General features: G+C 53.0%; 1 protein-coding gene across 6 annotated transcripts in view; it reads right to left on the bottom strand.

Moving 5' to 3' along the window:
- Nucleotides 1-18,152, bottom strand: part of NOS1AP (nitric oxide synthase 1 adaptor protein) — a 47,884-nt gene extending 29,732 nt beyond the window's left edge. For 5 of the 6 annotated variants that reach the window (XM_075097163.1, XM_075097165.1, XM_075097164.1 and 2 more), the window contains exons 1-2: nucleotides 17,937-18,132; nucleotides 7,674-7,745 (exon numbers count right to left, since the gene is read on the bottom strand). In XM_075097163.1, the coding sequence (XP_074953264.1) occupies nucleotides 7,674-7,745; nucleotides 17,937-18,041 (177 nt within the window). In that variant the 5' untranslated portion in view covers nucleotides 18,042-18,132. Of the gene's footprint in view, nucleotides 1-7,673; nucleotides 7,746-17,936 lie in introns of all 6 variants that reach the window. The other variant, XM_075097167.1, reaches the window with a different exon arrangement.
- Nucleotides 18,153-21,358: the final 3,206 nt, after the last annotated feature.

Raw genomic sequence — 21,358 nt, 5'->3', positions numbered from 1 at the left:
ATGACAGCAACAGAGTGATGAAAGCCCTGATTTATTGAGAAAGACAGGAAAATTTCATGTTGCAGTAAAGCAGAAGAAAAAATGTCCAAATAAAAGCAGTGCCATGGGTGTGAGGAAACACAAACCCAAGGGGACTGGAAGAGAGGGACAGGTCCAGCTGTGCACTGTGCTGACCAGGAAAGCGCTAGGAGATGCCAGGATGAGTTGCAGACCCTGAAATCAGCCACACCTCAGCGTACTCTCCTTGAACCCATTTTCTCCCCTCAACCACCTTTCAGGTGACATGAGCTTAAATCTTACGCACAGTTAGGAATTTACTCTAAAATGCGGACATGGTTATCTTCACTAGCAAGTTTCTAGCAGAAGAGACTGTCACACAGAGCTGGGTGTGTTATGGATAGCGATAGCGACACCGAACACAGCCCTTTCCCTCAATAACAGTACTTTCTGCAAGTTAGAGGGTCAGGCAATCAAAGGCAGCTCTGTCACCTTGCAGAAAGGAGCAGAGAGCTATCAAAGGATGACGGTTTCTGTAAGAACTCTTCAAACCCTCACAAACAGCAATTACCAGTGCTCTCAAGACCCCAAATCTCCCAGAACAAGCTGCAGACCTCCCCCATGACAGCTAGACTAAATCCAATCATGCCTGTGAGCCAGATCGTGCAACAAATCATTCCTTTCTAGGCAGGAGGAAAAGACAGAGCGGGCACACGGAGAGCAGGAGAGCCACCTCAGCACCACCAGCAGCTTCCATTTGCAGCGCTGCAGACGTTACGTGCGTCAGTGCTCCAACTGCTCCGTGTTCCTGTGGAAAGCCAGGTTTGCAGCACCAGAACCCTTGCTTCTAGTGCAGCTGGGCCCTGGCACCGAACTGGGCCTGCTGCGCTACCAAAAACAGGTGTGCAACATGGAGAGTGTCAAAGGAAGGAGCCACAGGACGCCAGGGACACCTCTCCAGTGTGCACCAACACCCCCGCACATGCTCCGGTGAGCCCAACAAATAATGCAGCTCATTAGTGCAATACTTAAAGCCTGCTTGAAGAAACATTTCAAGGAAGAACAAGTGTGAAGCAGGAGGAAGAGGAGAGAGCACAAGGGCACAAGAAGGGACAGACATTTGTGAAATTACTTGACGGGCTCTCCACGAATTTAGAGAGGGGGTAGGAGCCAGCAGAGCACTCCCAGGCTCAGAAGAAGCAATGCTGAAGATCTTCCCTCTCCCCAAAGTTTAGGGGATTATTTAGGAATAACCTAGCACATATTATTGCCCATCTTCTCCCCTGAGCTCCCAGCAGATAGTTGCCAATGGCTCAGACAATGGCATCAGCGAGCCAGTACTGTGACTCACCTCGAGGGCTGGCGGGGAAAGCCCCCAGCTGGGTAGCAAGATGAGTCACACGGAGACATGGTTGGCTCTCAGACAGGGAAGAAAGCCCAAGTTAGGAAAGGTCGACCCAAGCAAACACAGGGGAAGGATGTATGACGGGGACACAGGGGACACAAGGCACTGCTGCCTCCCAGGTTTTTGCTGGCAGCTCCAGTCCTGCCCTGGGCTTGGTGCCTACCTGGCTCCCAGCCCTCTCAAAGCCATTTGCCTGGCTACAGGCCAGAATCACCCACCAGAGGCATTGCTGCTTGCACTGGCATGCCCAGCACCAGTTGATCAAGGCTCCTGCTAGAGCCCCGAGTGCCACCAGCCCATGGGACACTTGGCCAGAGAAGGGCTGAGCATACCAGAGAGACAGGACATATGGGAAGACCACAGACTAGCATGTGCCCGCTGGCTCATCAGCCTCTGCAAAGCATACTTCCCTGTCTGGGTTACGGTATCCTTCATCCTCACTGGCTCCACAGTCAAGCTCTCTGTCCAGCTGGGAAACCCCTGCTCTTTCCCAGGCTGGACCCCCTGCCACCAAGCTCTCCTCCCCACCACAGTTTAGAGCCTGGCCACAAGGGACATGCTGCCACCCCAGGCCTGGCGGAGAACGGTCTGCTAGGGTGCTGCTGAAAGCCAAAAGGCAACGAGCTTATCATGACTTATTTATCAGGCCAGCTGCTGGGGGAAGAGGATCACGCCCATTGCTCATCTTGCCAGGACCTGTTGGGTCGCACGTCCAGCTGAGCCCAGTCATTACTGCCACCGTGTGACCCAGCAAGCCTGGCAGACAGATGGCACAGGCGGTACTTCCTCACATCTGCTCGGGAACACCTTCCCAAAGTCCCTCTGGAAAGCAGTACCCGAAGCCCCATCCCTACCCAGCTCCCTCCACAGCTCAGACTTTGCTTTCCAGAGTTAATGGCTCACACTTTATACCTTCTTATCAGAAGGTTCAGATGTCTGCCCTCTGCCACATGGTGTCATTTACCTCCTTAAATTTGTAATTTTACTACACGTGTGTTGCAACAGAGTGTAAGTACAACTCACACAACTTAATGCTACCAGTAATCTTCAAAGCTTTGTTGGAAAGCACTCGTCGCATCCTGGCCATGGTATTAGAACAGACAGCAAAGTCAGAACCGCCATGCTTTGGCCAACTCTCCTGGAAACCACCCCTCCCCTATGGGCAGTCTTGGTCAAAAGGCTGCTCTGGTTAATCTGGGTACTAATTTAACCAGTTTATTGATTAAATACTAACCACAGGATGAGATCCTGACCTATCTCATGCAACTGAGTAGGCAGCATGTTGGTAGCAATACCAGACTAGCCATTATTTTATTAGGAAGTTAAGTGGCACTGGTGGTGCTGGGAGAAATACCATGAACTTGCCCAGAAGCCTTCACCCTTTTTACTGCAATTGTCAGAGCACTGAAAGAGCAATTGAAATTATTACAGACATCCCTTTGGTTCCTCCCAGATCTAATACAACGTAATCTTGTTCATCTTGGATAATCATGTCAAGTCATTAGCTTGCCGATAATTTGTCTCACGCTGAGTGCCATCATTTGGCAAAGAGCAGGCTGCACTCTTCAGGCAGCCAAAGCCTGAGCATCTCCTGGCCAGCCCACTGCCCACCATGCAGGTCCCCCGCAGGCAGCTGGGGGTGGGCTGCCCCCAAGCAGGACTCATATGGCAGGGACAGCCATGCTGCTCCTTGCATGATGAAAGAAAAAAAAAAAAAAAGAAAAAAGAAGGCATCATTGTAAATGATCTAACACTTATAAACTCGCCATGGCAGGAACACGGGTATCTCGGAAATATTTTAATTAAATGAGCTCAAAATTACACCAGGCGTTCTACACAAATAACTGGCCAAATGCACCAATTTTCACACCAGTCCGACTGTGCATGTGGCTTGCAGAGGATGCAAAATCTTGCTTTAAACAAGCCTGTCGAAATTCAGCAATTTTGCCAATTTGCTAAAATAGAGCTCAGCTATGCAAAGCATAAGTCCCACAAAATCAGATGTACCTGACACAGAGTAGGAGGTGTAGAGGAGCTAGATTTTAAAGTGCTTGAAAATGTCTCCTCGTTTCGAGCCTGCAAAACTCAGCTGGACACTTCCCAAAAACAGGCTTGCAGAAGCAGCTTTTAAGAAGTGCCTATACATCCTTTCTGGCATCAAAGAAAACCTGGATTAAAACTGCACTTCGCAATCCAAGTAGCAAGAAAAGGATGATTCCAAATTCTCTAGAACGACCGCACCAAGCCCCAGCCAGGTAGCACTGGCTGCACTGGAGACATGCCAGGGGCACAGAGAGGAAAGCATTTGCATTTATTTACATCATGACAACATAAAAAATACACACAGTTGTCACAGTCATTTAAGGCTCCATGTGCTCAGCCATTCTGGGGGAAAAAAGAAAGAAAGAAAAGAATGGATGTGTTGCAACTAGCTCAGGCACTTTAAACTGAAATCTTCAACAACTCATAGTCCTTATGGTTGGGAAGCTGCATCAGTTGTGCTCTTGCTCTCCAGTACTTTTAACACCCTCTTTGGTAACTGACAGATGTACGACCCATCCCAGTCCACTCTCATGAGCTCCCATCTGAACTTCTCAGGCTTTGCCCATGATTGGCACAGAGCAGAAGAGCACTGTGGCCTCTGGGCTACTGCTTCCCAGGAAAGCCTGGGCAAGGAAGGTTCCCTGGGCTTACACCAACAGGTCAGGCTGGCTGCAGCTTTAACAACCATTTAACTACTGTTGAGCTTGGGACTTTCTGATGTTCAGGTGCCCACAGGTAACTATCTAGACTTACAGATGGTTTCTCACACATTGCATTCAGAGGAGCCAAGGAGCAGTTTAGGGCATGAGGCATCATGGACCAGGTCACCCTGTTTTGGGATGAGGAGGAGAGGGGGTTCAGTTGTACGAACGCAAGCCCAACCGCTTGCCAGGAAAACAAGCCCTGGCCTGTTGTACTTATTAGTACTGACGTGACCATCAGTAAGTACTCTGCAGAAAAGCCAGAGGACATAGGCTTTGGAGGAAAGCTGCAGCAAACACTCACAAAATGGCTGCCCAAGTGCATCCTTGGCATGGCTAATATGCCATTCCACCGAGTCCTTCCAAGGCCAGGGATTTGCACCAAGATGCAGAGCAAGACAGGGCTATGTTCCCAGCAAGCCCAGCCGATGCAAGCAGGAAAAGCAGGAAGGCAGAAGCAGCCAGCTGAGCACTTCCCCTTCCCTCCTGACCCCCAAGCTGCAAGAATCCTGGGAATTCTCCAACATCCTCCTGCTTTGGGATAGAAACCCTCCCTCCGGCCAGCACCGTGACGATGGCCATGCCACCACCAGCCCTTCAGCAGCAGGAAAGAAGGGGATGGCATCCCTGCCCTGCAACACCGACTCCCTGTATAAAGTCCCTCCCAACCCAGATCCACAAAAGGGACCAGATTTGGGCTTAATATATACATCTTGCTCTGGTGGAGCCGTTCTACCCATGGCCATTGCTCTGCTTTGCTCTCGGGAGAGTGGCAGCAGGGTGGCAGAGCCCTGCTGGAGCAGGAATCCCAGCAATGCCAGTTATGCCATGCCCTCCTCTTTGCCCCCAGAGGGTCAGGTCTCCATCCAAACAGGAAGCTGGCATCAGCCAGGCCCACGGTGCTCACCCTTCAAGTCCCAGCTGCTGGTGAGGAGAGGGGAGGCAGCACTGCAGGAGCTGCTGCCGCTCGTGGCTCTGTCCCTCCTGGCTCCCAGCCCAGCAGAGGCAGTTATGGGGGGCTTGCAGGGTGCTCTCCCCCTCAGAAGCCCCACTGTCAGGCAGGGTGCTTCCTCACTTCTTTGCAGGATCATTTTTTTTTTTCTTATCATTTAGTAAACAGAGGCAAAGCCCGTGAGCAGCTAGGGTGAAGGCAGCACTGAGAAAGGGGAGTTGCAGCAGCAGGGGTACGGCAAGGGTCCCCCTCCTTCACCACCAGTGACTAACTCAGAACAAACTGGGACACAGCACTTTCCCCCTAAACCAGGGACTGCATTAAAAACCATATAAACCTCAGGGTCAGCAGCTGCTTCACACACCACTCGCAGAACTGCTGCAGCTTGCACTTGAATATCTCCCATCACTTGCTTTCTGTGTCTAAATATGCTTTTTCTTCCTCTGGTTTCCCCATGCCATTATTCTGTGATTACTTTATTCCTTAAAGAACACAACTACCCTTCTGCTTTAAGAAGGACACGCATTCCTTGACCTCCAGCCAAATTGAAACCAGCTTCTGGTGCCCAGCCCAGCCAGCAAATGCCCTTGCAATGCTGCGGTAATGTCTTGCTGCTGGGTGCAAGGCCAGCACGAAACACGGGAAACCAGGGAAGGGCTATACACATAAACTCCTGTCAAACAAACCATCCTGGCATCCTCTTCATAAACAGCACCCTGCGACAAATAAACAGTCTTTCTGGCAGATCTGATCTGCAAACTCAGGGCCTTTCAATGACTTGCATCTCTCCCGTCTTACATGAGGATCAAGAAAGCCTGAGCACACGTTTCAAGCACATCCTTCATAAGGAGAAATCATTATTTTACCCTAAATTGTGTCCTTTCACCATGCAGAGCTTTGTCTATGAACTTTCTAGACCATGCTTCAGTTTATTTATATTGGTCAATGAGGATGTTTTGGTGTTTTGTTTTTTTTTTTTTCCTAGGGTTTATTTAAACCCTCAAACTTGTGCCAATGCTCCCATACTGATGTGGAGTTACACGATTTTGGGGCTGAAGCTGCATTCTTTCAGAAGTCTTATCTTGAAAGGCAGCAGAGGAAACAGCAGTTTTTAAGAGCTCTTGATGGCACAACAGCTGTTCTGTCCCAAACCTTGTTTGGAACAAAGGTGAGCAAACCTAATGCCGTAAAGGACTTCCCAGATCATGCACTGGCCACAACTTTAACCACCACTGAGAGGACAGGGCAGTGGGTAGGAAAGCTGCTGAGAAAAGCCCACAAACTTTTTACGTGCTAAAAGTTTAAAACAGAAGAGCCTTGCAATCTGAGTCCTTGTGCTTTGATACTCTTCTCCTCTGGCAATAAGAAAAGAGAAAACAAGATTTTACCAAGAGTCTGCAGGAGGAGCTGAGGGAGGAGCAGGGCAGCAGCCAAGCCCAGTAGTGCTGCTCAGCCACACAAGCAGGTCCAGTGCTCATGGGATGAGATGAGGCCACCAGAAAGACAGCTCATCCATTACTCAATGTCCCTGCAACCATCCTCAGCAACTTCCAATTAAGAGTGTTTATTCCCAGGAGAGAGCCATCTCGGGAAGACAGGGCAGACCCCTTGCTGTAACCCACTGAGCAGACCAGATTACCTGCGCCTGTGGCCACACCACCATGTACATCGGACCAAGGTCCAACCACTGCCTAAAGGGCTGTCTTGTGCATTGGAGAGCAGTCAAGCTCCTGCTGTTTTAAGCCTGGGGCAGCAAGCTCACTCAGCTTGTGGTCTGCTCACCTCCCAGCCTTCCCTTGAACACCTTCAAGTTGTGCAGGCGCGAGGCTGGGGCACAGAGGAAAAGCTCCTCTCCTGGCTATCGGCCAAGCATTATATGGAAACAGCTCCCCGTACCCTGACTATAAGTATTTTGGGAAGCCAGATGACTTCATTACCAGCTGACATCCCCTGACCTACTCACTGTTAAACAAGCTCGCTGCTGGCCAGACCCAGAGCTCGTTACTCAGCATTTTAATTTGCACATTGCCATCTACCAGGCACTAACCTGCTGGCATATCCAGGCAGCGCCCAAAGTGCTTACGTAAGCAGTAAAACACAAACGTACCTCTTTCACAAGTAGTTTGCTGTTACCTTTGAACTGAGACTGACACATGAGGAAATCCTCCAAATCAAGGATACGCATAGTTTCCATCCAGTGCTGGCAACCCACATCCCACACCCACCTTCCACCCCATCCCTGCCTCTGCAGCACACACTCCATGAGCATGGAGACGGCCCTGCTACCACTCGGGCTGCAGCTAACCCCCGCTGTGACACACAGGATGCCCAGGTACCACGGGGCACAGCCAGTGCTGGGGGTGCTCCAAATGTGATGGCGCGCCACATGAAACTTGCAGGCACCGCACCCAGGTTACATGGAGATCTCAAGGGAGAGAGGGATGGTGAAAAATACAGAGTTATGAATAACCTGGAAGATGGGACTTGGGCGAGAGTAGGCTGTAAGTGGAGACAGAGAAGCAGTGCCCCCACTACCCCAGTGCAGAAGGGGAAGGAGCATCCTCATCACACTCACCCTGATCCGCCGCATGGCTGTCACGATCTCCACCCGGCTGTTTGGCCGTGGCACATCCAGGCTCCCGATGTACTAGAGGGAAAGAAAGAGCCAATTAGTTGAGTTTCCACAGCACTGGAAACCTCACAGTCCCACCACAGCTTTGATGGCATCCCCGGAGGCACCCCAGGGTCACTTCTGGGAAACAGGCGGCATTTTACCCACTGTGCCTGAAGCCTTGCATGCCTCCCACCACAACGCTGTTCCCTCACCACAATCTTTCAAGGATTCAGCCACCATTATTCTACCAATAAAATAACTTCAGTAATCAGGCCAACAGGACTCATTCATATATGCCGTGATCAAAGTATGGAGGTATAATCCAATATCCCCCCGGCTGCACTGAGTCATCTATTATAGACCTGGATATTGGAATATCCCTAAAATAGCTGGGGCAACCTGTCCTGTGACAGGCCCTTCACTATTTAATTATAGCCCTGCCAAACCCTTGGCTGTTTTTGCAGCGATGCTGAGCCTCCAGGCCAAGCCTGCAGAATAAAGGAGCCACTTTGCTATTCAAAGGGGACCAAAGGCAGCACCACTGTGACCCAGCACGGAGAGACGGCAAACAAAAACCTTTTTAAAAATAAAATGGAAGAGGGCAGGTTCAGAAGGAGGATCAGAAAACAGACAAGTGATGAAGAGTCAATGCGGAGCACTAAAAACATGTAGTTAGAAGAAAAGCGTTTTGAGTCTATTTACTAGCCCTCTGTGCTCCCACGCTTCATCTTGACATGAGCGCTGACGTAACCCTCAGCAGCACAGCACGGGCACTAAATCTGGCAGGGCTATATGTTCCTGTGAATATGGCCATAACCTCTGCTGACACTGTGAAAATCCAGGTCACTGGTTTCAAGCACCAGTGCTGAAGACGGGTGCTTAGATGGCCAAACACGTGCTACGGGTCATCGTACAGGCAGAGGCCACAGAGAGGGGTTATTTCTCACCCAGCATCGCTGCATGACTCCTGGCTCCTCTCTGCTGGGATGCTGCTGCCACCTCTATCGAGGGCATGGAGCAGGGGCTGCACAACCACCCTGCGTGTTGTGTGTGCGTGTGCTGTCCCAGAGAGCTGCCCTTGCTAACCCTCCGCACCCCAAACTCAACAAGCCCACCTGCACAGTGAGGCCATCCCCAGCTGCACAGCTCCTGCCCTGGGTGCAGATGGAGGCAGGCGTCCAGTGACCAGCACCAGGCAGTCGGTGCTGAGAGTGGATGGGAAGAGAGAGGATATAAAAATAAACACCAAACAGCTGGCGTGTTCTCATGTGCGGAGCAGGCTGCCACAGAGCAGGGCAGCTTTATGTAACCAGGAATTAAAGACCATGATGCACGCTGCCGGCAAAGGCAGCATTAACTGCCCAGACCCCAACTGCTGAAAGCCCAGCTGCAAAAGCGCAAGTCTTGATAAGTTTTTAGTCACATCCTCTAAATGGAACCTTCCCACCCCTTCAAAGGTTCAGGTCATATTAAGAGAGGTCTCTTTGACATCAATCCATTCCCTTTTCTTACACAAAGTCTGGAAACCATCAGTAAAAAGGAGATGAGGAGGAAACCCTCAGTAAAAAGGAGTTGAGAAGGAGGGCTGAGGCAGCCAGAGCCCTGGGCACACAGTCACTGTGCAGCACATAAGGGAGAAACCTTTCTGCATCTTCTGCCACCAGACGAATGACTTGGCACCTCTCCCTTCAAGCCTACCCATGCCACTCTTCTGCCAGGGACCACCCAACACTGCTTCCCGCTCACCTGCAAGGGAGACAGCTTGAATTATGAGAAGGACAGACTTTTGCTGGCAAAAGGGACAGCCAGAGGACTGCTACCTTCTTCTAGCTATTCACAACAGCACAAGGTCACTTACGCTGGAGGGGTAATCGCTTTCTTTGCATGGGAGAGCGCAGAATACAGCCACGTGCAAGGACAGCACAAGAGGTGACAGCTGTCAGCCAGGCAGAGGATGGCCCCGTCCACTGCTGGCTTCCACAGCCACGTGAATTCAAGCAATGCCAACCTCCTGGCTGACAACTGCAACCTCAGCCAGCAGCAACACTCTCATCAAGCCCCTAATTGCATGTGTGAGCCTGGCAGGGCTGGTCTGCCCCATAAGCAAGTGATGGAGCAGAAACCAGACACCACCTTGGACGTCCTTGGATGGCCCTCCCAAAAGGCAGCAACAGCAGTAGGAAGTGGCTTGACGCCATCCTATATACACCCCTTTATTCAGCTATTCCCCTCGCGCCCATGCTTGCAAGCACCTGAACCAAGGGGCTCAGGTCACAAACCATGCAGGATTCACCTCTGCTTCCAAATCTGGGCTCCAGGACACCCTGCTGCATCCCACACCAGAGCCTGCGGCTCCTCCAGCCCCAGTGTGGGCTCACTTCACACAATTACTGTGCTCACAGCTCCAAGAACACCCACCTCTCCCTCCACTCTGGAGGCACGTATTTTTTGCACGTTTCACAAAACTCAACAGATGGACAAAGTCTCCCCAAATTATTTCTGCGTTCAGGGCAGAAATCACAAGCAAGGACTGCACTGCAGAGGAGTAACCCTTCACAATGTGATGAGTATCCTTCAAAAATGTGGACTTGGAGGTTGACCTATCAGCTAAACTACTATTTCCCAGATGAGGAGCGGAGATGGCCTGAAAAACCACCCATATTTATTAGTGATTTGCAGGCGGTAAGCTCACCCAGGGCTGCTCCTGCTCTGCTCTCCTCCAGCCCTCCTACTCACAGCACTGACTTTCGTTTCAGGAAGAGGTGGGGGAAAAAGCAGGTGAGGCAGAGGCAAGGATCAGGAAAGCCACAGGAGCCTCTGGGGTGGAGGACTCCCCCCTCATTCCACCCCAGCGCTGAGACTCAGGGACCCCTGAGCATGGGGGCTCCCAGACCCCAGGCATAGCTTTTGCCTTCCTTTAAAAATCTGTGTGCCCCAAGCGAGGTGCCAGGCGTGGCGGTGGCGCTGGTCCCCACAGGGGCCAATGCCCTGGCTCCCAGGGCTCGGGCCAGCATCCATACCAGCAGGTCAACCCTGCAGAAAAGGAAGGCAGCGGGACCGGGGCTGAGCTAGGGGAGGAGAAAGGAAGGCGCCCGAGACAAAAGGAAGGAAAATAAAGCTGTGTGAAAGAGAGCTGACAAAGAAAATAAACCCATGAAAGAACCCACCCTCCCCAAGCCCTGGGGAACCAAGGAAGAAGAAGAGGAAACCATATGCACATATGCAGGACACAGCTTTCCCAAATAATCGCCTCCAGATCCATGGCCCCACCATCCTGCCACCAGATGGGGGCCAGCGGTGGAGCCCCCCACGTGCACCCAAAAGCCAGGCGGGATTAGGAAGTCACTGATCCCCATGCTCTGAAGGCAGGGGGCACGTCTAGCTCTGTGGGGAGGGCAGTCCCAGGCAGCCCCCTCCTCCCCAGCCCAATTAGGAGGAGAAAGGCTGCCAGCTGGGAGCACCAGTGAATGGGCAGCCGAGGGAGTCCCTCCTGTAAGTAGGTGCTCTGGAAGCCCCACAAAGGCAGCCCTCACATTGCAAATGGCCAGGGCCACTTGGGACTCGGGCAGGCAGGCACAAAGCACCTATTTGCAGGGTCCTTTTGGTCCCTCACTCACCCTGGTACTCCTCATCCCCGTGTGTGGAACCCAGCCTTCCATCGGTCCTTCCAGGGACCCTAGAAAGGGCAGTCCCTCTCCCTGCCATTGCACAGGCTTGGTGTCCAACACCCACGGGGCTTCTCAGCACCCAAAGGGAGCTTGCTTGCTGTCCCCCTTCCATGCAAATAGGCTCCCCTGTCTATCACAGGCAAGGCTAGAAGGGGCCTCCAGGCACAGCCCACACCATGCACCCTCCACTCATGGCTTAAAAAAGACCTGTCCAGTTCAGGGAAACACCAGTCCTCCCCAGGCCAGAGGAAAAAAAAATCCAAGAAAACAAAGGAGAGCATTCTGCCAAAGCAATGTTTGCACAAGTCACTTAGTTTCTCATTTTTCCTCAATACTGAGGTTGTTTAATATTGCTTGTTTTCTGCTCTGTCAGAAATTAATTTTCTTGAGTCGGTGCCTTTTCTGTGACAGCAGTTGGTGGATATTTTCAGAAAACTGAAGGCTAATCACTTCCCTGACAGGGGGATGCCTTCCAAGGGGTGTTGATGAGATCCCTTGTGGGTGGCGGGCAGTGGTGGGCATCAAAAGCCTTCCTGGAAAGGAGCTGCTGCCTTCCTAAGGGAGGCATGCTGCCTCTCTGCTAGCCCAACACTGCATGCAAAGGTCAGGGCTGAATCATACCCAACATATAGGGGAGCCTAGATCGGATGGCTGCAGGGTTTCCAGCTTTGAAAGCCACCCTGAACCAAAGAGCTTGCCACAGATAGAGAGCCACTGCTACTGCAGAGGAGCTGCAGGAAGGGTGGCAGCACAGGCAGAGGAGACAGGCTGGCACCAGTCGTAGGCTGGGGCATTGCAACACGGGCTACACAGCCACCCTTGGGGCCAGGAGAGCCTTGTCCGAGCAGGGCACTGTGCACCCAGGCTGGGGAAGGGTTACTGGAGGTACCGGCAGCTCAGTGGGAGGAGCCAGATACGGAGTGCGAGTGTACCAAGATTTCTGAAGAGTCCAGGGTGGCGTGAGGCCACAGCAGGTACTGGGCTGTCAATCCCGTGACACATGGCTGTGCCACAAAGCGAGGTCCAAAGTGCCCAGGCACCAGTCCCCAGCCAGGCACCCTAAGCCCAGAGATTTGAAGTCCTTTATTTCCGCAGTGCCTGGGGAAACGCCCAGTGTCTCTGCAGCCTGGCTGATAAGGGCTTCTCCCAGGACTGCCGTGGTCAGGGAAAGCAAGGAAGAAATCAAATTCCTGGGACTTTTGCTGTCGCAGTGCTCCCACTCTCCCACGCACAGCTTCCACCCAGGGAGCCAGGGGGCTGGGCTGGCACGGCCCCAGCTCTGCCCTGCACCCCAGGAACACCCTGCTTTACTGGAAGGAAAGGGGGGAAGTTTACTCAGACTGCGGTGGTGTGGGCTCAGAGGCCAAAAGGGACGGAAAAGTCAGGATGCCAGCTGACTTCAATGGAAAAAAGTCTTGGCTCTCCATTCTGAGCCTGGCAGGCGGGTGCAGCAGGCTCTCTGCTGAGCTGGAGGGCTCCAGCCCTACCCAGTCCTCCCATAACAGGGCTCTGCACCCTGAGGACACTGGGGTGCATACAGCCCTGGGAGCCATGTAGTTTAACACAGTGTGTCAGACCTGTCCAGAGCTACTCAACCAGCCAAGGGGCATTAACACAGGGACCCCTCATGCCAGGCACCGCTGGTCAAGCTGGCGCCCTAAGGGTATTATTGCTTACCTGCCTGCTGATCCTAGAAACTCTTTCACTGCCTATGACCTGCGCAGGGGCTCGAGCACCAGTAACACAGAGCTCTGGGGTCCCAAGACAAGACCCCAGTGCTCACCAGACCCATGTGCACTGCACTCACTCTACCCTCTCACCAGCCAAAATGGGGCTCACACAATAATGGGAGACACCTTTGCAGCAGGATGCAGCCCTGCAGCAGGCACACCAGGACACAGAGTGACAGGGTGCAGCAGGAGAGCTAAAGTTTTTCCATGACAATAAAGCAGGGCTGTCCACTCACCCCCGTTTCTGTACCCCACCCAGCCACGCCGCCCACAGCCGCCCCCCACACAGGGGCTGAGCTTCCTGCACTTACACCCAGCTACAGCCTTAACTCATGTACAGGATGTGCGAGACTGGAGCACTTCAGCATCCAGAAAGCAGGGCTGGGAGTATCCCACCCCCATCGCTGCTTCTTCGGGACCTTCTGGCATCTGCCAAGCCCACGCACTCCCTGGCCGGTACCCACAGTCTGGGCACATGCAGCTTTGCCAAATCCCAGCAGAGCTGGGTTTGGTTTTTTTTTTTGTTTGGGTTTTTTTTTTTTTTTTTTTTGCTAAGAGCTTCACTGAGCAGCCTGTGAACTGAGTTAACAAGTATGGCAGAAATATGCCACTGTTTCAGACGAGAACTTTTGTGGCACTTGGAAAGGTTATTTATAGCCTCGAGCAAGCAATCCCAGGCTAAATCACACTGCAGCTTTGCTCTGGGCTGAGCAGCCCTGACAGAGCACACCATACTCCAGAGCTGCCAGTACAAACAGCCCCCAAATAAAGCTGCCAAGTCTCTCCCAGGCAGCTAAAGAGGTGCAGAGCTTCACACAACCTGTCTCTGGCTTCCCAGCCCTCTGGGAAAGGGAATCTCGCTGGGAAGAGAGCCTGAAGCAGAGGAGGGGAACCGAAGACCGCGATCGAAGCTGCCTGCAACTCAACTCACTTCAAACACTTTTATGTATGGCCCCTACACACATAAAAATATACACAAGAGTGGAAACACATGCATTTGCTGCTTAGTGTTCACCTGAGGCTATAATCCCTTTCCTGAAAAAGTTTTTATCTTTCAAGCAACCGGCAGGCTCTGCCAGCACTGGCAGCCTCAGGAAGGTGGCAGCAGGTGAGCTGGAGGGGTTCATAGGAAGGGACATACTGGATCAGACTAAAGTGTCCTTCATGTCCCATCTCCAAACATAGACAGCAGCAGATGCTTGGTTCAACTTCAGTTTCCCACGCACAAGAGCAAAGTACTGACAAACATGAGAGAAAATGCCTGGTTGCCAAGATCCCTTAAGGGGGGGAAAAAAACCAAAACCCCGCACCCGAACCCAAAACTCCCACCTCCTGCCCAGAACAGCAGCGATCCTCCCAAACCTCTAGTCCCATATTTATCTGCAAACAGGTCTGGTATCAGGAAAGCCAGGTCTCAGCACACCTTGTCCCAGCCCAGAGCAGTCCCAGGCTGCAGGCAGCAGGTCTGTCCAAGGACCAAGGTCTGCTTGGACAGCCCCTTCTCCCCTCGCCTGCAGATGGGGGAACAGCACAGAAGGTCCTTGTACATGCCTCCCCCATCATTGGGAACCACATACATTAGGGCACCGCAAATGTATTAACAAGCCTCATGACTGAAGGATTAACAGCTGTTTCCAAACAATGGGTATTTGGTAGGTGCAACCTTGCTCTGGACCACAAGATCTCCAGGGCAGGAGGACAGTCCAGCCCAGTGAGCTCCTGAGAGTGGCTCTAATGATGGGAGCCAGTAACAGCTTCTCCATGCAAACCCAGCAGCACCCAGCACCCCTGTACTCGAACAGAGAGGGGGTCCAGCAGTCCAATGATAAGCTCCACCACCCCATTTAATTCCCTCTACATGCTAACCTCTCTGGAGGCATTGGAGTAGCCTGAGTCACAATTTCTGAACGTGCAAAATTTCTGGTGTGGTACAAGCTGGCCCCTGCATCTTGTCCTGCAGCACCAGGCTTTGGGAAGATAAGGAGTAAGCTTGTATCCCTTCCTCCTCTCCCTGACTGGGGGAGAAGTGCTGGGTGGAGAGGTGGGGGAGGACGGAAGGAGCCTACTCTCTACATACCCATATATTTAACCAGGAAGCCATTGCACAAGTAGGAATTTATGCCTGCTCCCCTGTGCCACATTGCAGCTCCCAGCTCTTTCATCCGAATGCTTCAGCTGACTCAAGAGGCCAGGCTTTGATTTTATTCAACAATTCAGATCACAAGATGCAGAAGAAAGCAAATGTTCTGCCTTCTCTCAGAGCCAGCTCCCCCGACTCCCAGCAGCCTGGTTGAGGTGCCTCAGGGACACAGAAGGGTTTGATGCCAAGAGAGGTGGCCAACGAAAACAGATCCAAAAGTGTGAAATGTATTACTATTCCTAAAAAGACGGAGTGGGATTTTCCAACTATTGGATTTATCTCCAGAAAATGGATTAACATAATCCCTAGAGGATACTTCACTCAGACTCAGTGTCCCCATGACAGAGCATATGGCTGCAAGTAGCTTCAGGGGGGACAAGCAACATGAGTCTCCTGATGGCAACACATGTGACAGCATTGCTTGCTTCAGAGTGAGTCCATCGCTCTGTGCTTGAAAAGGGCCCAAATCCTGACTGCCCATGGCCACCCACCCCGGGACACTGGGACTTCCTGGGGGAGAAGCAAGGGGAATGTCAGCATGGATGCCAGCTGCTACTGATGAACCAAAATACACATTACATCTACTGTGTGAGCCATTTAAAGAGAGAAGCAGACAGCATAGGCCTGAGTGTAAAAATAAAATTAAAAATTAAAACAATAAATCAGCACATACCAACTCAGGCCCGTGTTACCCCCCCTATGGTGAGCCCCAGGCAAGCTCGTCAGGAATCCCAGGCTGCTGGAGCAGAGACCTCTGATCTAGCTGCTGAGGGCTGTAACACCGGGATCCCCACCACCCGCGCTACCAGCAATCCAGGAGGCTTTTAGGAGACAGGCACATGAGTCCCAGTGCCCCAGCTGAGCATTTTTCTTCTTTAATCTTCCCCCAAAGCTCTACTCTAAATCAGAGTTCCTCATTTTTGTGACTTGTGCTGGGTGCCTGGCTGAAACAAGAGCCACACGGGTTTAAGCGCTTGGGATTCTTGGGGATAAAAGGAACTAAAGGAGTGTAAGCATTTAATTAATCTCCAGCAATCTAATAAAAGGATGGAGTAATTGCCTAAGCCATCTGCATTCTGCATCTGGCATCAGAAGATGCTGGAGAGACCCACAAATTCAGAAGCTGGGTTTCGTAAGGATTCTGCTTGGCATTAACGTGTGCCACAGGATACAAAATAAGAGGAGCTAACAAAGGCTAATATGCACCACCCCATTAACACAGACAGACCAGCAGCATGGAAAAGAGATGAACCATGAGCAGACCAAGGGGCAACTAAAACCCTATCCCACTCGCCACCTTCCAAGCTGGACCACCCAAACCTGGCACGGAAGAGGCATAGCACTTATGCCTGGGCACACGGGATTCACAGGTGAGATGATCTGCAGCCTCCCTACAGGTGAGGGGTGAGCACGTACTGGCAGTAAAACAGCAATTGGCTCCAATAATCCAGGAGCGAAGGGCTGCAAAGCTGAATTTGTACAGTCTTTCCCAGAAGAGTTGCAAAGCAGGTTTAACTTTTCTCTGTAAACACCTCCTCTGCTGTTTTCCTTTCTGCAGCGCAGTGCCTGCCGCCAGGCAGGCAATGGCCTCTGCAGAGGAACCCTCCCAGCCACGAGAAGAGGGGGGAATAACACAACTCCGGCACCCTCCAAGGAGCTGCAGCCCTGCCCCTGGGCCACTGCACAGGATTAGGTGCCAAAGCTGTGATTCTTCCCTTGCCAGCACGTGTGCTCGAGGGACAGTGGCATGCAACAAATGCCTTCCTCCCTGCCACTCAAAAAACTGTTTTACACCAGGTTTTTTCCAAGTCAGCCTCACTTGGAGTATCTCATCAGTGTGACAACTGTACCCCCAGAAACAGCAAAGGGGGCAGGATTTTCTGTTTCCCCTTTTCAAATTTCATGGCCAGCTACTTCCCAGTGTATTGCTGGCCAGCACTACCTGCCCAGGGCTGGGCAACGTGGACGGGTAGCTCAGCTTTTTCCCAGCCTGCTGAGAGAGCACAAGCACTCAGACTGTGGGAAGCCACAGTCTAAGTGGAGTAAGAGACTGAGAGGTCCCAACAGGAAAAAAAAAAAATAATAGCACTTCCTGCCAAATCCACTAACAAGAATGGTTTATATATGTAAGGAGAAATAGCAAGCTTTTATTTTGGGTGAGCAGCCCTGGCCTCTTGCACCGCACCGCAAGAGGCACGTGGTTCCTCTGTCTACTCACAGGATGAGTCCATTAGAGGAGCACCAGGGTACAAGGCATCCTGCAGGTCACCAACTATCCCTATCGCACCGGCCCTCCAGCATTACCCGCAGTGCTGGAAACTCAGAGCAAAGCCTGAGCCCTCAACTCTTTCCCGGGAAGTTGCACACAGTCCCCGGCTCTCCTGGGCCAAAGATCCCCAAGCAACACCCTGCCGAGTCAAGGAGGAAAAGCAGCCGGGTGACCCCGCTCCAGCTTGACCCATCTGTCCAGCTTCGACATCCTTACGGGATGGGTGGGAAGCCTCATCCAACTCTTCGCAGCTGAATTTGGGGGAGAGCAGGCAACGCCAACGGGGAAAGTAGAGAGAACCCAAGGCTATGCAAAATGAGAGCTGGGAAACCGGGAATCCCGGCGGGTCGGGGATGCAAGCGCTGGACAGGGACCCCCCGCCAGTCCCCGCGTCCCCCTTCCGCGCCCGCCGCCCACCTTGGCCTCGAAGCAGATGCCGTGCTGGAAGGCGTCCTCGTTGTGCAGGGGGATGCGGAGGTCGTGCCGGTCATCCACCAGGTTGTACTTGGACTTGGCGGGCATGGCGGCCCCGCGGCGGCCGGGCTGCCCCTGCAGCGCGCCCGGCGCCGCCGCCGCGGAACCTCCGCCCCCGCCGCCGGCCGGCCCCGGGGCGGGGACGCGCCGCCGCGGAGCGAGGGAGGGGAGGGGGATCGCGGGTCTCGGCACCCCCTCCTCTGCCGGCGGGGAGCGAGGGAGGGGCAGGGAAGCGTGAAAAAAAGGGCGCTGGGGCAGGCACCGCTGACATCTAGTGCGCGGGGCTGGGTCTGCACCCCAACCCCGCCAAAATTTAAAAAAAAAAAAAAAAAAAAAAAGGGAGGGGGTGAAGCCTCGCAAGTGGTTACGGTGGGGGGGGCCCAGCTCAGCCCGGGGGTGCGCTGGGGGCCGCCGTGCCGCCTCCCCGGGGCACACACGGCAAGCCCTCGGCTGGGAACGGGGCCCCGAGGAAACACATCCCTCCTGGGTGGGAGAGCCTGGGCTGCGACAAACGCTCAGGCCAATGAACTCTGTATCCAAGTGTTGATATAAACACCGGACGTGATGGAAATCAAGTGAGCTGGAGGTGAAAAAGCTCCATCTTGTGCTTAATGAAAGGCCAGTCCCTGTGACCAGACCAGACCCTACTGTGCCCTACCTCATAAAAGCCCTAAAAGCTGTGAACGTGCTGAAAGCACCCCAGAGTTGCTTTCCAAATGTGCAGGAACCCACTTATGCAGCTCTGACTGCAAGTCCAGGCTGTTTTACCCCTTACCCCCACGTGTGGCACACCCTCAGGTAGGGTTCCATCCCTCTCTATTTTAACACCCACAGATGCTATGTGACAGCGGTGAAGCTCAACTCGCTGCAGCATGACCAAAGAGCTCACGCTGGCCTTCACACAGACAGCACTCAGGACAAGGCTTTCCCAGGGCAGACATGTCCCCTGATCCCACAGGAGAGCCACAATTCCCCAAACCCTTGTCTTGCTCTGCTTGCATGGTCCTACACACCAGAGCATGTTTCCCTCACTTGCCTCAGGTTTCTAAATGACTGCAACGCAAACAGCAGTGCTGGCTTTTGATCCTTCGCTGGGCACAACAGATTATGCTCAGGGTGGGATCGCAATGGGCTCGGGGTGGGAACACACAGAGCTGTCAGCACTTGGACAAGTGAATCAAGGGATGATTTCCCACTGAAGGAAAGATGCTAGCAAGCCCTGGGCTCTCGAAAACCTTTACCCCTTGCTTTGGAAAGGGGCAGGGGATGAGTGCTGTGCCTTGCAGCCAAAGCAGCTTGGTGACTGCACCTGCAGAGATCCCTGGACAAAAAGTGTGCAGGCAACACCCACAAGGCACTTGAGCTTACTTGCGTCTGGGACAGGCAGAAGCTGGTGGTGGGACAGTCTTGAGTCTGGATCTGCTTCATGGTGTTTGATGTTCTGGGTTTTTGCTGAAGATTTCTGTTTACCTCTAGCAAATGTTTAGCTGACAGCACTGAAGTCCCAGGTGCCAGAAATTATACAGCCACTGGAGAATTCCCCTGGAGGTCTCTAGTCCAAGACCTGCTCCAAACAGGGCAAGCTTCAAGATGAAAGCAGCAGCTCAGGACTGTGCCTAGGCGAGCTGCAAGTATCCCCAGGGACAGAGATCCCACAGCTTCTCAGGAGCCCTGTTCCTACGCTAAATCTGATTAAAGACATAGAGTCATGGTGACTGCTGGCTTTCCACAGCTAGCAAAGCCCCATGGATTTGGTGAAGATCTGAATTCCTGTGCGGGAGGGCTTGTGAGCATCTCTTCAGTGAATGGTGCCTTTGGGGCTTTTCCTCCATGGACAGAAACGGGTGTTTGATGAGAAGCCTTCAGAGCCTAGCAAACAAACCAGCTCCTCCCAGGCAGTCCCGGTGGATTTGTCTGGCAGCACTGGGGCTGCTCACAGACCCTGGTGGGCGGTGGATGCCCATGGCAATCCATAGCCTGCTCTGGCCCCTTCCACAGTCATGGTGGCTGTTCTCACCGACTGCTGCGGCACCTAGAGCAAAACTGGAGACTGCTTTTCAAATACTGGGGTTGACCAAAGGATGAGCCTCGCTCTGCAGTTGCTTCTGGACTCTCAGCTTCTGGGCCTCTCATGTCAGCAGGTCAGCGCTGACATGCAGCTCTTCCTGCAACAGGTCTGTCCCAAAATCCCACCCACCTATTGCCCCAAGCATGATTTGGGTGGTACTTGCAGCATCAGGGAGTGCTCCAAAGTCATGCAGGCTCTGCAGGGAGTTCAGGACACCTGCAGCATTTGACATGATTCCACCTTCTTGTTATGTTACAAAAATTAACAGTGATCCCAGAAACAAAAACAAGAGAGGCTATGACCAACTCTCCCTGCCCTTACACCACGCCTGCCGACCCAACACCTGTCCCTCGGATAGCCTTTCCAGCCTTTTGATCCCAGGACGTCGAGCTTAGTCCGCCACCACCACGAGGAGGTACAGGAGATACCCAAAGAACAAGGAGAGGATTAAACTCTCACGCTCGTGTTTGTCCTGCAGGACCAGAACCTGTTTCCTCCCTTTCAAAATCAATAATTAGAAGCCCTGGAATTACACGTTGAAGTTGTGTAACCGGTTTGCTCGTTTTTGCATTTCCGCCCCCTGCGAGGACGCGGCGGCCCGCCCGCGTTTGCACAACGGCCCGGGACAAAGGTCCCATGAGCCACCCGAGCAGGAGGGGACCGCACCGAAGCCGGGGAGACGGGTCGCCGGGGATGCGGCCCGTGCAGTGTTGAGCCAACGGCAAGGACGCTTTGAAGGACTCTTCCATTATTCACAAGAGAGTTTTGAACAGGGTCCGAGGCGCAGGGAGGAGGGGAGCGGCGGAGCAGCCCCGCCGCCGCTCCCGTCCCCGCTCCCCCTCGGGCTCTCGGGGATCTCGCCCAGCCCTCTCTCGGCACAGGTTGCAGCTACTCGCGGCCAACAGCGGGCTCTGGATTTTTAAAACTGGCCTGCCATCTCCTGGGAAGGCCGCGAAATGCAGCACAGAAGCACAGCATCTCCCAGACCAGACCGGAGAAGAGATCGCCTCGCCCCAGCTCCCCTGCGCTGCAGCCCAGGGCTTTCGGGGGCTTCTGCCCTTGCTCCTGCCCCAGTACCCAAGCGAAACCGGTCCCACGCCCCACCTCAGATTCAGACTTCCTTTTTTTCACCCTCTGAAGTTGAGACTATGTTCTCGCAATGCTTACGTGAAAGCCAGACAAAAAAAGCGTATCACCCCATGCCTGCTCGGATACTCCACCACGATACCCCTCCGGACAGGGCCAGAGGCAGGTGAATCAGAGGCAAAGCCCCACAGCTCCACTACATCCTCTGGCA

Source organism: Phalacrocorax aristotelis, chromosome 6, assembly GCF_949628215.1.
Source record: "Phalacrocorax aristotelis chromosome 6, bGulAri2.1, whole genome shotgun sequence".
Classification (NCBI taxonomy): Eukaryota; Metazoa; Chordata; class Aves; order Suliformes; family Phalacrocoracidae; genus Phalacrocorax; species Phalacrocorax aristotelis.
Note: the sequence above shows the minus strand (reverse complement) of the source record. Positions and strands in the feature narration are given on the sequence as shown.